General features: G+C 37.5%; 1 protein-coding gene across 1 annotated transcript in view; it reads right to left on the bottom strand.

The window, feature by feature from the left end:
* The window catches only part of LOC107103713 (leucine-rich repeat and calponin homology domain-containing protein 1-like), an 84,171-nt gene that overhangs the window by 51,520 nt on the left and 16,658 nt on the right, over positions 1–15,993 (bottom strand). The window contains exons 3-5 of the mRNA XM_015403517.1: positions 4,256–4,400; positions 2,438–2,564; positions 1,458–1,563 (exon numbers count right to left, since the gene is read on the bottom strand). Coding sequence (XP_015259003.1) covers positions 1,458–1,563; positions 2,438–2,564; positions 4,256–4,400 — 378 coding nt within the window. The remainder of the gene's footprint in view (positions 1–1,457; positions 1,564–2,437; positions 2,565–4,255; positions 4,401–15,993) is intronic.

Here is a 15,993-nt window from a genome sequence, read left to right as displayed (position 1 = left end):
CCAGCTACATTATATATCCAAGAAGAAAACCTCTTCCAGAGTGCTCAGAGTAACCCTTCCCTTCACCTTCCAAAAAGACAGTGACGCTAATCACACAGCTCAAATAACAAAGCAGTGGCTTGGGAACAACTCTGTGACTCTTGAATGGCCCAGCCAGACCCATGACCTTAACCCTATTGAGCATATCTGGAGAGACTTGAAAATGGCTGTCCACCAATGCTCACCATCCAACCTGACAGAACTGGAGAGGATCTGTGAGGAAGAATGGCAGAGGTTCCCCAAATCAAGGAGTGTAAAAAAACTTGTTGCATCATTCCCAAGAAGACTTGGGGCTGTTCTAGCTCAAAAGGGTGCTTCTACTCAATACTGAGCAAAAAGTCTGAATGTTAAGACGATGTGATATTTCACTTTTTCATTTTTGAACTTTATTGATTTATGTAAATGGCTGCAACAAAGTGAAAATTTTAAGGGGGTCTGAATACTTTCCATAATAACTGTAGCTGGATACTGGAAAATCCTTGAAGAAAACCCATTAGAGGCTGCAGACATAGAGCAGAAATCCTTTTTGTTTTGTTGGTTTGGACGGATGGAAAACTGCTCTATAGCTTGCCCCTTTTTTGATTTACATGTAATCACTGTGTATTTTACGATATACATGCACCGTTTAAAATAACAACAACACAAGAACCTTTTGGCATAGACCATGGGATGAGAAGTGAAAATGAATGAATTAGAAAAATATTAATAATGCTTCAAATAATTCCACAAAAAAGCATCTTAAAACACTTAATAGCCAATTAAAAGCTATCAACTTACATTTAAAAATCCAATGGGAATATTTTTTTGTAAACAAATACTATAGTATCCGCCAGAGTTAATCCTTATATTCACTGAGTCAGCAGAATACTTTCTATATAAACTGAGACATAGTTGGATCACTGAATGATATTTACTTTTGTTTGTTTTAACCATGTTTCTAAATCTATCACCCAAAAAGGTTCAGTTCCGCCTGATGGCTTAGTAGCATTGGATGATGTCATGGTGGATGCATTTCCTGGATTTATATATAACTTATTAAAAAGCAAATGAGAATGTGTCTTTTTTTGTCTTGTTTGAAGGTCAGCTCCTTAAGTTTGAAAAATCCTATGACATTTGAGAAATTTTTAGTAAAAGGCAAACATCAGACAACACTTAAAATATGTGATTTGAGTTTCTCCAGATGAACTAGGGACAATTGTGTTTCTCTCAAAGTCACCAATCAGACCTTAAAACTAGACGTTGATCCATGGCAAAGGTTTAGGTGTATTTTAGGAATCTTAGAAGGGCGTGGCAGAGCAAACACTAGACTGTGGTCTAAAATGAGCCTGTCTCCTCCAAAATTAAAGCTACATTTTAAAAACCACAAAGAAAAGACAAATAACTGTAACTAAAAATAACCTCAAAGGGACCAAACTCACCTTCTGGCAGGACACAGAGAAGATTTCGCCGAACATTGAGTTCCTTCAGGGCTTTAAGCCTGCTAATGTGTCGAGGTAGAGCCGTGATCTCATTACAGCTGATATCCTGAGAAAAATGAAACAGCAATTTAGACAAAATGTAAATCGCTTCACACAAAATTGTTTTAAGTTTCAACTCATAACTCTACAGGAAAACCTGGGAGAATTGGTTGTAAACTCAATACAACACTAAATCTTAAATTTCAGTTTAAAAGAAGAGGCTTAAGGAGCCCAATATATCGAAACTGCAGAAATAGTTTCATAGGTCATCTTAATATAGGGGAAGATATTAAGTAAAATTTGCATTTTTTTATCTCATTTGTTTGTTTGTTTTTACTCTTGACACCTTCCTTATCACTGGTACCCACAGCAGGTCATTAATAATGCTCATCAAAGCTGTCACGGTTTTAATGCCCTCCCTGTCGCAACCAAAATTTGAACCCAGGTCCCTCTCATGGTAATGGTAATAGCATGGTTAGTATACTTACATTTACTGTTATATTTATCTAATGAACCTGAACCTAATTTTTTTTAAACTTTTTTGACTGATCTCATATAAGGATTAGGAGCTTTTGCTTCAATACATAAATATTTGAACTTGATCTTTCCTTCATTTACTGTTAGATTTAAAACAATCACCTCCATCAAGGAAGCTGCAATAAATATTCTTGTCTTCTTATGCATTACTATCCAATCAGAGAGCTTAAAAATAAGAATGAGCAGATTATAATTTTGAAACAATTAAAATTCTATACTCACCAGAAAAATGCTAAATCCCTAATTGCACACAATTTCTGGCCCAGACTCACATCAGCGAGAGAATATATCCAGCTCTAAAAAGGTAGCACTAAAATACCACCGTATACATAATTTTTGTAATCCCAGAGAAATGTTCACCATGCTCTTCTGGAACTGCAATGTACAGAGTGAATCAGTCTTACCAGTTCCATGAGGCCGTGCAGCTGCCCAATGGTCTCCGGTAGGTTCACTAGCTTGTTGTTGCTGGCGTTGAGGACCCTCAGAGGTAGACCACAGAGACATGACGGCAGAGAGCCCAGTTGATTTCGACTATAAAACAAAAACACACATCGTTCAAACAGAAATAGAGGAAAACGACTAAGAAACCCCTAAAGGTGTGACTTATGTCACAAATCATGAATGCAACTGAAGTTTAAATCACAGTTTTTATTGTTGTCTAAATCTGAGACAAAAAATCCAAATGGCTTTCATTGTTTTTTTTAAGGAACACAGCATTTAAATATCCATTTGCAAAAATAAATGCAAAGATACAACTGGAGCTAATTAACATTTCAGTTTAAACCCTCAACTAATTATACTGAGAATTAAACAATCATAGAAATATAAGTTTAACAATATGTGTTAATGAGGCAGACAATATAAGATTGTCTTCCTTCCTTCTACGGTTCTTTATTGGTTTTAAGCTGTATTGTTTGTGTTCTTTTGATGTAATGAATGAATGAAATACATTTTTTTTATTAAAAAAAAACTTGTATAACTAAAATAAGGCATAAGCACAGAAATACATCCATAAATAAAATGCTGACCAAATAAGGACATTTTGCAGTGTGGAAGCTCTCCTAACCAAAAGCGGTGAAATGATTAGGACTACACAGTCATAGTCAACTATATCTCACAAGGTCTGGGGTGTGAAATATTTTGTTATTAATTTGATGCACTCCATTACAGGTTATGGTGCCAGTTCAACGTGCATTTTATAGACCATGCAAATTTTTTGAAAGTTTTTATAATTGTCTAAGAGGTAAGTAATTTTGGAGAAGAAAAGCATCTATTTATGTTGAGGTTTGATTAAGCTTTTCAATAATTAAGAGCTTATCCAGTACTACATACAAATATTTAAGTACATTTATAGCCTTGAGTTCTTCCTCATGCAAAATTGAATCCAAGTAAGAAATCATGTTTATTTGCTTTATACATACAAATAATTTTTGATGTGTTTATGAAAGACAAAAAAAATTGAAAAAAGCCTAAACTTGATATATGTCTACTGTTCAGCTTTTTGATACTTTTTGGTAATTATTAATAGAATAACATTCTTTTTAAATAATAACATTAGGAGGATTATTGATACATAGGGACAAAATGGTGGGTTTAAGTGCAACCTCCAAATATTTACCTCCATTGGCTGGTACAATTTGACATCTATCAGACAGGTATGAATCCATCTACTTTGTTTTGAGATTTTGAATTAACTTATTTTGGCTAATAAAATAATGTGGTCAGCTGCAAAAAAAAAACAAAAAAAAACACCTTTATATCAAGAAATTTAGTACTATTTGTACTGAACCCAAACTGTGTATGACTGACATTTGCAAAGCTGTTTTGTCAAATACTGTATGGAACACACAGAATGTGTGTTGATGCAGACTTCTTCCCCAGAGCGAGGAAGAGGTGCACTTATAAGACTTAGGATCACGAGCATGACATCAGGTCCTTTTACTGGGGGCAAGCTTTGCGAATCATTACTTTAGGGAACGATTTGGTTAAATTACTCAACTATGATTCTAATGACATATGTTTAAGAATCGATTAATCACAATTGATAAGCTTAATAATTTCTACTCCAAATTGATCAGATAGCAAATGGAAAACAATTAAATGTCACAGACAGCTCCACACCCATCATCAGCTGCTTTGATGTACATGCCACCTTGTGACAGCTGCTGGCTTTGGTGGTGGCCTCTTTTTCAACAAAATGGTGGGAGTGTGATTGTTCATACCTAAGGTTCAAGGATGTAAGGGACTGCAGGGCGATGATGCTGTCTGGGATGCTCCTGATGCAGTTGTGATACAGGTTTAGGGTCTCCAAGGCAACCAGGTGACAAACCTCTGAGGGGATGTCACTGAGCCGATTCTTTGAGAGGTCTGCGGAGAAAACAAATTGAATAAATACAAGCTAGGAAAACACTGGAAGAAAACAACCAAAAAATGTATTGGGTCAACATGAGATTTTTTTTTTTTTTTACATTCCAATATTATGTTTGGATTATAGGAGATTTAGTTTTTTTTTTCTTTCTTTTCAGGCTATGAACATTTTGCAGAGCTAAAAAAAATGTGTTTTTTTGTTGGTTTACAGGTTTGACATTAAAATGCTGCTTTCGATAGGTTTGCAGCTTTCAAGACTCAAACAAATCCCAAAGTTTTCAGCCAGTGTGGTTTGAAAGGTTCACAGCATCTAAATTACTCTCTGATGACCATCCAGGAGCAGAATACAATCTCCCTTAGCAACAAAACAGCTCACTATGAGCCTACAGCTCGGGAAGATGAGACAAACAGTTCACACCAAGTTTAATGATCTCTGCTCACTTTAATAACAACCAGCTATCTGCTGGTATAAATTAAAGAGTATGGATGCTTCTAATGCTTTAAAGGACTTTCTTCAACGGTTTTGTTACCAATGAAGCACAATCAATTACTTTTTCCAAAACCTGTCTATCATTACAGAAGACAAGTGCACAGAAATCTGAGGAGAGCTTGTCATTATGATGCTGCTATTTCGCATCATACATTCACTCACAGGCAGGCAGCTTATATCTGCCTCTAAGTCGTTGCTGTTTTAATAAGCGACAGAAATAAAATGAATTTGGGTCATTAATTCATCTGCTGTTTCGGTTCTTCTAAAAAGATGTGAGGTAAACTGGAGAGTGCCAGTGAGAACATCATGTCAGCATCGGGGCTGCTGCACAAAACCTCACAGGAAAAAGTCCAGAATTAGATGCATCAGCAGACATGTTCACAAGTCATTTTTTGCAAGTCCAAGTCAAGTCTCAAGTCTTGAGAGCTCAAGTCCAAGTCAAGTCTCAAGTCTTGAGAAGGCCTGTCGCAATCAATTAATCGCACAAAAAATTGTAATCACTTGATTAATTAAAAAAAGTGCAATAATTTTCGTGCTTGCTTGTTTCTCCTTGTGTTTTCATCTCCGTCACTGAGAAGGTATAGCTAAGAGGTCGCTATTATATCTATGGAATTACCATTATCTTGAACTGCAAAATGAAAAATACAATTAATAAAGCACACACGCAAAACTTTTTTCCAGATAAATTTCGCATTTTTTTATAAAGAAAAAAAACTATTTTCCTACAGTATTTACCTGACATTTGTGGTTACAACTGTTTCTAGTTTTAGTAGTAAATGTCTGCTTTTTATTTTTAAGTGAAAATGAGGAGTGTGGGGGAAAAAAACAATCACAATCCTGCCTTTTATTAATACATATGAGGTTTGCAACTACAAGAGATAAAGAAAAACCCTAAACAAATAGCAGGACAATAACAATACTTTTATAAAAGAAAGATTGTGGCAATAACTTTTTGTAACTTAATGACATGGCGGGCAGTATTTTCAATTCAATTCAGTTTATTTATTTAGCGCCAATTTACATTATTCACAACATATTTCTCCTCTACCACTGCCATGGAGCTTTTAAAGCTGGGCTTGTCGATCAAAGACAAGGGGAGGTTGCATGAAATAATAAGGTCCTGAATTATTGCCTTATGTCTGTGATGTCCCTGGCTGTACACCTGCACTGCACTGTAGCTGATAAAATTAGATGTGGTGGACCAAGCATCGTGTATTTTTTCTAAAGAAGCTGCAGTTTGCTGCTCTTTTATTCCCGCCTTATGTAAAGTTTTTGTAGCCAAAGGTTATTATTAACGGTGGCACCAAAACAGGGGGGCTAATCCTCGCTTCCATATCTGTATGGGTTGCATGCATGCATGCGCACGGGCATATATGTCACATACTGTTGCGTCAGTGACGTCAGTGTGTTGCGCAGGGAAAAATATGATTTATGGTTTTCTTTCATTTAAATGTTAGTTTTATGCTTTTCATGTTTGGCAAGGAAGATATGATTTGTTTTTCTTTGTATTTTCTTCTTGAGCTTTGCATGTTTTGATGTTTCTTTTTTATATGATTGCTTTCCTTTTAGACTTTTGAATTTTTCCTGCATGTTGGGTTGTTTTGGTTTGTTTTTCCCTTGTGACAATCCATGCGCGATGGACTGAAGTAGTTGTCTGAGGAGGCGGAGTGCATTAATTGCGCTGCGTAATTGCTGCGCTCAGGTGTGAGCAAGGGCTGATTAAAGCCGACATAAAAGGAGTCTGAAGGAAATGAGAACGGAATCTGCAGGTGACAGAGACGGACGCGCTTCTAGGGGAGAGGCAAGCGGGTGCACAGATGGCCCAGTAAGGAGTATTAGGGCAGAGGAGGAACCTCGCCTGTAAGTAGCGCTCCCCCTCGCTTAAAGCATAAACAGGAATATATCTTCCGACGGGGTTTTGGCGCGTGGATGCTGGCGTTCTCCTTGCTTCTCTTTTTAGCTGGATCGGTCTGGAAAGGGGTGTGGCACGCCAGGGAGTGGAACAGTGCCGGAGCGCCGCAGAGTCAGGTGTGGATCAGCCAGTGGGTGCTCCAGGCCGATCACTCGCACCAGAAGCAGCATAACAAGCGGAGCCCAACTTCCAGCCTCTGATTTTTAAGGAAAACTCTTGAATTTTAGGTTTTATCAGGAGAAGAAAAGGACTGTTTTATTATGCCACTTTTGCTGTGGCTTTTTGTATAAATAAAACACTTGAACTTGAGTGCTTCACGGTTTGGGTCTTTGAGTTGTTTGCTCCCCCTTGTGTCAAAGACTGAGTGTGGGGCCATACTGGCCACAAGTGCTACTTTTTTTTTTTTTTACCTCTTCTGTGTGTGGGTAAGGCGAGCGGCGATCAGTCAAGTTAGTAAAACAAAAAACACTTGAATAAGTGTTTTTACACTGGAATAAAATATTGTTCACAAGTCGGAAATCACGAGTCTCAGTCAAGTCTGAAGTCCTTCAAATGCAAGTCTAAGTCGAGTCTGAAGTCATTAAATATGCGACTTAAGTGCGACTCGAGTACGAGTCACAAACTCGAGTCCCCATCTCTGTGCATCAGTCGTTAATGTCAGCTTTAAAACATTAAATACTTCGTTTTCGAGGTTTGGAGGGAGGGATATAATAGGAAAGCTGACTTAAGGAACAAACACAAGGGAAGAAATAAAAATTAGACAGGGGAGAAGAAAGAAGAATTGGCAAGGAAGGACAGGGATATGGGGATATGCTAAATCCTACTAAGAAGTAGGATGAAACAGTTGGAAACAGAAAAAAAAACAGAAATCCCAACATATTTGTTTTTTAAAACTATTTTTTGTATGATACAGCCACTAAGTATTTGAACATCTGTCAAGAATTCTGACCCTCAAAGACCTGTTAGTCTGCCTTAAAATGTCCACCTCCACTCTATTTATTATCCTAAATTAGATGCATCTGTTTGAGGTAGTTAGCTGCATAAAGACACCTGTTGGGGAACAACCTCATTTCCTCAGTTAGAGCATTAAACATGGGTCAAGGCTGGGTCTTCCAAAAAAAAAAAAAAAAAAAAAACATACATTGTGATTTCGTTTTTTTTTTTTTTTTTCTTTTGAAGGTTATTTCTGTCAAACTGGACATGCACCTACGATGACAATTTCAGATCCCCCCCAGGATTTCTGAGTGGGAGAACTTTCAAAATAGAAGGTTGTCCAAATACATATTTTCTTCACAGTAGGTAGTAGCTACCAACAGTAGAAAAACACAGCTCGTATCTTTTTGTTATGTTCCATATGTCCAGTGTTATTCACCAAAACAATATTAATTCTGGATCAGCCAACCAACCCTGATGAGCTCTGTTAGGTGACGCTCAAAACAATGCTCTTGAGTATGAACGTTGTAAATGAGATCAGGTTGTTTTATCTTTTTTTAAACTTTTAAACTTGATACATTTGGAAATGTCAGCAGCCTTTTTGGCATAATTACATTCCAATAAAGACTTAAATCAACTGATACCAGAAGGCTAAGGAGTTAGCAACACAACCTGCTGATATAAGATATTTTTTAAGGATCAGTTAAACCTTTAGTACCAACCACTCTATTATACATAGTGGGAATTTTTACCTTTTCTGTTAAGAACAACTGATGACTGCTCACAGCTGAAAAGTGAAAAGAATAGCAATACCGTTCTACTACCATTGTATCTAAAGGGAAAAATTAACATGTTTGCTGCAACATTCCAGTCAGAATAGCAGTGGACAAATGTATGATTTAGGGAAGTCAGTATTTGTTAAAAGTGCAAGAGCCAGCTGCTCAAGGCCAGGACTGGTGACATCACATCCTGCGTATTTTGGCAGCAACAGCTTCAACTAGACTTATCGGCGGTCGCCAAATAAGGGAGAGAAATGTCATTCCACATTGTTCTGCGGAGGTTCAACACCTCTTGACAAACCCGGTTTGTTTCTTCACGGACAAAGTTTTATTTTCTTTGTGGGCAGCAATCATGGATGAGGTGGGATTTACTTTTTTTATTAAATATTTAAGAGTGTTTTAGTGCAACTGTGCATGACCTTTCAAGACAATGACTAAGCCTTATGTTGATTCTGTTAATGGATAATGGTTACTCGTGCTGCCGTTTCAGAGTCAATAGGTGAGAAATAAAAGGCAGTCGGTCCTGCAAGTGGCTACCTGACCAGCAAGGGGCTACCTGACCAGCAAGGCAGGAATCTGCCCCTGCATACTTATCCATGGGAGGAAGACAGAGAAAACTCCCGCAAATCACTAAGCTGCACAAGCTTGCATGAGAAGCTCTGACAAAACAACAACAACAGCAAGGCCAGTGGTGCATTATGGGTGCTGCAGTAACAGGAAGTGATATTTAAAGCGAGATGAATGAGGAACAAAGAGCTTCTCAGCCCCACTTTCATCTAGGCTAATGCGAAACTCACACCAGCATACAGCTATTAATGTTGAAGGGGTGTGTGTGCATGTGTGTTTCTGACTATACTAATAAGAGGCTGATGTGATCCAGTCTTGCACACTGCAGTGACCCAGAGATCAGGTTAATTAAGGACCCCTATCTTACAAGTACACATCTGTTAAGTTACATCTAAAATCTTCTGGTCTCTTCTGTCCCTTAATCTCATTTGGTCATATTCGGAGACGGGTGACGAAGTAAGCCTTGGGTCAGATACTGAATGAAACAAATTAGGCTCCTCTCTGCTCCTGCAGCGTTTTGTAGAAAACAGTTCAAGTATTGCCACATTTTAACTTGTTAGTACTTGCAGAATGAGATGGCAGCAGATTAAAAGCAGGGTGAAAACCTTTTCTGAGACACGAAGAGCTTAGGTCCTCGGTTTCCCACAGACCTAAAAAAAGAATCTCCAACCAAACAGTCAAGGCTGATTCTGATGCCAGCAGCTTGAAACTGCGCAACTGTACATATCTCACCAGTAGGCAATAAAGCTGAAACGTGCTTCTTGGTGAAAGCTAAAGCCTGTCTCAAATCCATCTTTGGTCTGTATCTACATCAGTTATACATGTTATACTGATTACTGCAGTAAAAGTAAATTAACTAAAAAGATATACATATTCCAACAAATCTTCACTAAATTCATCCAAAAACGGCATATTTTGCAAAGCTTTGAACAAAGTAACTTCAATAACACTGCTTGTTGCTATAATAAAAACACCTTTCAAATCCAGAGTCGGACATATTGGCACATCTTAAGCAGCATCTTGTTATTACATGGTTATAAAGTCATTTCACTCCACCCTGAAACATAGGATTTATGAAGGATGCAGCATCAATTGATCACCAGCAGCACCACAAGGAGATATGAAATTTGGTAGTTAGCTGGTCCGAGGGACATGTGTGTTTACACAAAGCAAAGGAGAAAGGGAATCACCCATTACCTAAAAGCAGCAACTGTTGCTACAAATCAGTCTGGGAGCTTTTTGAAGTTTGATTCTACAGTGAGAAAGATTACATAAGAAAACAGGTCTGCACACTGCCCTCCCCTCCCCCCGCTCCCTTCTCAAAAACATGCCTATAAGCTGCACAATGAATGTTGTGTGACAGAGCATGCCATCTTACATAAGGCTTAACGATGTACGATTTCATCTAGAGGTGTGGATGTGGCCTTGAATTCACAAGTAATTAGACAAACGCTCTACAGAACAGTGCAAATTGGTCTGCTGACTAGTTCAAAAACTCAAGAAGAAACCACATCGTTTGTGAAAGTGCAGGGTTGTCAGCTGCTTTCAGTGACACTAAACCTGGGAGTTACAGTTCTAGTGCATCTAGTAGCTATCATATATTATCATCAGGCAGAGGAGGGGACACTTATCGATTTGGGCTTTTTTTTTTCGTTACAAGACCTGGGAACCTTGGAGTCACTATACATACTTTAACCTCTCAGTCTAACCAAGTATCCTCAATTTAAATTCAGTAGGTTCCAAGTGCCTAAATTCAACCTTCAGATTTTCCAGACATTGTCCATACAATAATTAATACTTTTTCCTTCTTATAAACTCAGTTTAGGTGTTCCTTATCAAACAGATAGTGGTCAAATTCATCCCAATGAAATAGTTAAAAAGAAAATGTATTTCTGTAATTACTAAAAAACATCTATAGATTATATGTACTGATGATGTGAACACTTTCACACACACACACACGCCGCCCTGACTTGTGAAGTAGTTGTGTGACTTCCTGTGCTATTAGCAATAACCTCACCCTCCTATGAAACAGGAGAGAATCTTATCGCAGTAAAGAAATGTTATCAATTTGCTCCCAAGGTGTAATCTTAACACCACTTTAAGTTTAAAGAGACAAAGGCACATTCCAGGTCTTTCTGCTCAAATCCAGTTGTTTCAGGAATCTGCTTTTTCACTTGAAAAATAAGTGATATATTAGAGGTGTGCAAAAATAGCCATTTATTGTGTCGGGAGTGTAAAACCCTTTATTGTGGCATTTTACTGAGTTATAACGACCATATCTGCAGAAGAAACTCTCTCGATATGTATTTTCAAATCCTATATTTCTAAATGGATATTTAAAAACTACAGTAAATGATCAGTTTATATAATTTTAAGCCCCACTGTACCTGCGCTATATGTGTTGTTCAGATACTTACACTGCATTTAGGCTTAAAAGGTTTAGTGATTTCTTTAACTAAAAAAAAAAAAACTGAACTCCAAGTTATTAGCTCAGATTAAAGAAAATATGTACTGCCCTTTCTGAATTTGGCAGGGTTAGGTACTGTGTCATTTATTAATATATATGTGGACATCCTAACAGTTTACTTTGGCTGCTAAAGTAGTTCGATCAAATGTGAGCATCACACTTGATATAGATTTTTAGGGGTCAGATTGTTTTCCCACAGTTTTCTTCTGCATTTAATATCTGGATATTTACAATAGTGGTAATCCATCATCACAGGTTCACTTTAAAGACAAATAATTGTGACATTCATTTGTAAAACAAAAATCAATATGCTTTATAATAATAGTCCTTCAACCATGTCCTGAAATAAAAAGTGGCAACTGAACTGGAAGGGTAATTGCAGCCCTGACAAAAGTTATCAGGTTTACGTAGAATTAGGGATGGAACGGTTTATGAAAACCGTCTGAACTGTTCGGTTCGACTTTCTCGGTTCGGTTCGCGTGTGTGGCGTTTGGTTCATGCGCTGCTCCATTTTCTCATAGGCAAAGCGTTTACACTCCAGAGCAGAAGGAGGCGGTACTGCGACCAAAGCCAACCACCAGCAGTAAACAAGAAGAAGCAGTGAAGCAGCGTAGCCGGGTGTAGCAGAAAAAAAACAGTTATTGTGGAGAATTGTGTGGGTATGGCGAGTTGGAAAGAACAGGAGTTGGGACGCGCCAGCAGCACTTTATAGGTCTGCTGTATGGGACCACTTTGCATTTAGAGTGACCTACGATGTCGGCGGAAAGAAAGTTGTGGATAAAAGTGCAACAGTGTGCAAGCATTGTGCAACACGTTTTGTTTATGCTAACAGCAACATGGCCAACATGTCAGGCTAACCCCGAAATCCCACATATTCCGCCAGCGCTCCGCTCCGCTCTGCCGCGCTCCAGACTGCCTGCGCAAAGCAAAGCCTACAGCCTCCGCTGTGGCTCCCGTCCGCTCCACTCTGAGTTCCTTGGAGATCGTAGAGAGCATGCGCGAGATGATTAAATTCAAAGCAGCAAAACATGCGAAAATGATCCAGGGTTTCGGCGGATCATTAAAAATAATTACAATTCATAATTTTTGGGGGATTTTTTCATTATTTTTTTTGTGATTTCGGGGAACAATCAACATATACCGAACCGAACACCTTGACCACGAAACTGTGAACCGAACCGTGGATTTTGTGAACCATTCGACCCCTACTTAGAATCATGGGCATAGGTTTGCATAGGGACCATGGGGACATGTCCCTACCAAAATTTTGAACCGACCTAATTGTCCCTACCAATAATTGGATGTGAGCAACATGTTTATAATTTCCAGCAGTAGTTATTACAGCAGTGGCTTCTTTTCCACTCGCAGCTCCTCTGCCTGGTCTCTCCTGTCCCTTTCACGCAGCAGTGCATGGAACTGTGCTGCGCTGTTTAACTCCACTCTCATTGGTTGTTCTGCCTTAGGTCCCGCCTTCTCTCTCTCTGATTGGCTGTTTTCTAGTCTGTCTGTGCTTGGAGCACAAAATTCAAAATTTATTCACACTAGATTGCTGCGGTTACTACAATTAATATTAGGCTACAAAACTAGTCCCAATTAAAAAAAATGAATATCATGTACACTAAAAAACAAAAACCTTTTCTTTTCTTTTATAAAGCGAAATATTCTGAGTCAGCCAGGAGTTCTGAAGACACAAAATGGGCAAATAAAGGCTGTAAGCCATCAACATTTCTGATTGTTATCCACAGCCAACTAAAAAAGAAAAAGTGAGTGTTTCCTTTTTACCAATATTTAGTTGCTATTGCTGTTTTCATTTTTTATGGCTCTTTGAGAAAGTTCAGGTATAATTATTAGCAGGTGTTATTTCTCTTATAGAGTACAACAACAAGAAATGGCTCCTAAACATCTGCTGTTTTTCGTTTAAAAAGCATAATTAGGGTTCCACATAATAATAGTTTTATTTTATTGACTATTTATACTTCTAGAAATAGGATAAAGACAAGAACAAACAAAGGAAGAATATAAACCTTAATTTTATCTTACATAGATTTCCACACAGTCTGTAAGTAAATTAGTACAAACATTAATGTCTGGTAAAAATGCTTGAATCTCGCTGTTTATTTTGGATATTATTAAATTACGGATAAGATAGTGTTATATTGTCTTTTATAATTGTTAAAAATTATTTTATATTTGAATACACTTAGGCTCATTCTTAGTGTTGTGTTTGTAGATGATGCCACTAAAAAAGAAAATAGACATAAGGAGCTATTTAAACAGTCAGACAGTAAGCAATATAGGACAATGATAAAAGGTTGTGTTACATTTAATCCTTTACTATTAAAATTGCACTTATACATTATATGATTACAGGAAACACAGATATCTAGTAATAATGATGCAGGGGAGCTTGTAGGTGAAGCAGCTGGCCCTTCAGTGCTTCAGGTGATGTCTAAATAAACCAGGTGAAACTAAAATATTTCCACATGAGGAGTTCTGGATACATACATACATACATACATACATACATGCATGCATACATGCATACATGCATGCATGCATGCATGCATGCATACATGCATACATGCATACATGCATACATGCATACATACATACATACATACATACATACATACATACATACATATATATATATTGTATTTTTACAATTTTGGTATAATTATTGATCTAAGTGGATTGCTCTGTAGGGGAAAGGGACATTTTACATTTATATTATGTTTTATAGTCTCCATTCTCCAGTTAATGATGAATCACTCACTAAATTAGTTGATGATTATTGAAATAATCAATTAATACGATTCATTTTTTCAGTCCCATATAAAATACATTAAATGGGCGACACAGTAACTACAGCCCAGATGTTCAACTTTTATAATGAAGTTAATATTTTAATGAATGTATTATTTTGCTTGATACAGAGAGAGCATAGTAGGTAAAAATATAAGAGTGGGGTTTAACTCTGCACAATTCTATATCTTCAAAAGAAAATACTGTATTTGTGGAAAACAGTCCTAATTCCACATTCATCAGAGCCGGTGATACTTCAAACATTGATAAACAGCATCTAATGAGTGTAGTGCTTTTAAAAATTGTATTAATGTAGCAAAATGATGCTTTTTCTCTTTTAACAATGAATTCCTCTTATCAGTACGGATGCTCACATCGAGCATAAAAAAGGGCACGCATATTGCAGCACCAATGACACCCGACCATTAGTGTCCCCACCAAAGTTCAAATCAAATCTACGCCCTTGCTTAGAATATCAGCTGATTGATAAAATTCAAAACACCCACCATTAATTCTACTATTATGAAACTGATTTTATTGAGACTGATAACCTTTTGTTGCGTAACACCGCAAATTTCCCCATTGTGGGACAATAAAGGTATTTTGTAGTCTATTTTTTGTGGACACTGAATGATTTCTGCTTTATACTCAAACAGTTTGAATATAATCACATTTTTTGTGTTAGATTATACGTTATTTCATCTAGGCATGTTGTGGTTTGCAAACTTTCAGGAAAAGACAGCATATCTGGTTTATTGTGAAATTAAATGTGCAACTCGGTATTCCTTTTAGTCACCTTGTGACCCTGGTGGCTTCAAATTTGGTGAACAAGGGACAGGTAGAGGAAAGAGCTAAGGGTTCCGATTGACTTTCTGATGCTCATGTGTCTGTGATGCCTAGTGTATAAAGAAGAGTTTTGTAGAAACCATCAAGCAATGCTGGAATGTTGAGGCAGAGATGCTCAGACACAAGAATGCTTTATTGCCCACTGAGTAACACAGAGCTCAGTGTAAGAGGGCCAAAGCAATACAAAGAGAATAGATACTTAATTATAATGCTGGTAGCTATTCAAAATGTCTTTATACTTTTACTTTTATCTTCTGCAAGTGGGTCAGAAGACACATTTTATCATCTAAAACCTTTGCAATCGCACTTCAGAAAAATAAGTAACTTTAAAGCTAATCAGAATGGCTTTAAAGGTCTTTTTAGCATTCCTCATCAACTTGTCTGACATCACAACAAACCATATCCTCAACAACAGGGGCGGATCTAGAAAAATATTTATGGGGTGGCAAGAGGGGGGCAGGAATTTTTTAGGGGTGGCAACATATGGCATTTGTTTACACTGAATTTAATCACAGTTATCACAGTTTGGTGAGAATAGTATGTACAGTATATTTTTCATACATCATACAATGTGATCTTACCTAATAGGAGATAGAGGAATGATAACACTACTTCTAGAGGGGCATTATCACAGGAAAGGTATTAAGGTAAGACACTGGTGCTGAGTCACAGATGTGTGAGATTGACTGTCAGAGAGGCAGCTTTGCAGCATTTGCACAAGAAGAAACTATAGAAAGAAAAACTTACCCATCATATATCTATGGGCTGAGCTGTACTAAAGTGAGCATAAC

This window comes from Cyprinodon variegatus, unplaced genomic scaffold, assembly GCF_000732505.1.
Source record: "Cyprinodon variegatus isolate N-32 unplaced genomic scaffold, C_variegatus-1.0 Scaffold1512, whole genome shotgun sequence".
NCBI classification, from domain to species: domain Eukaryota; kingdom Metazoa; phylum Chordata; class Actinopteri; order Cyprinodontiformes; family Cyprinodontidae; genus Cyprinodon; species Cyprinodon variegatus.
This window is presented reverse-complemented; position numbering and strand designations above follow the sequence as displayed.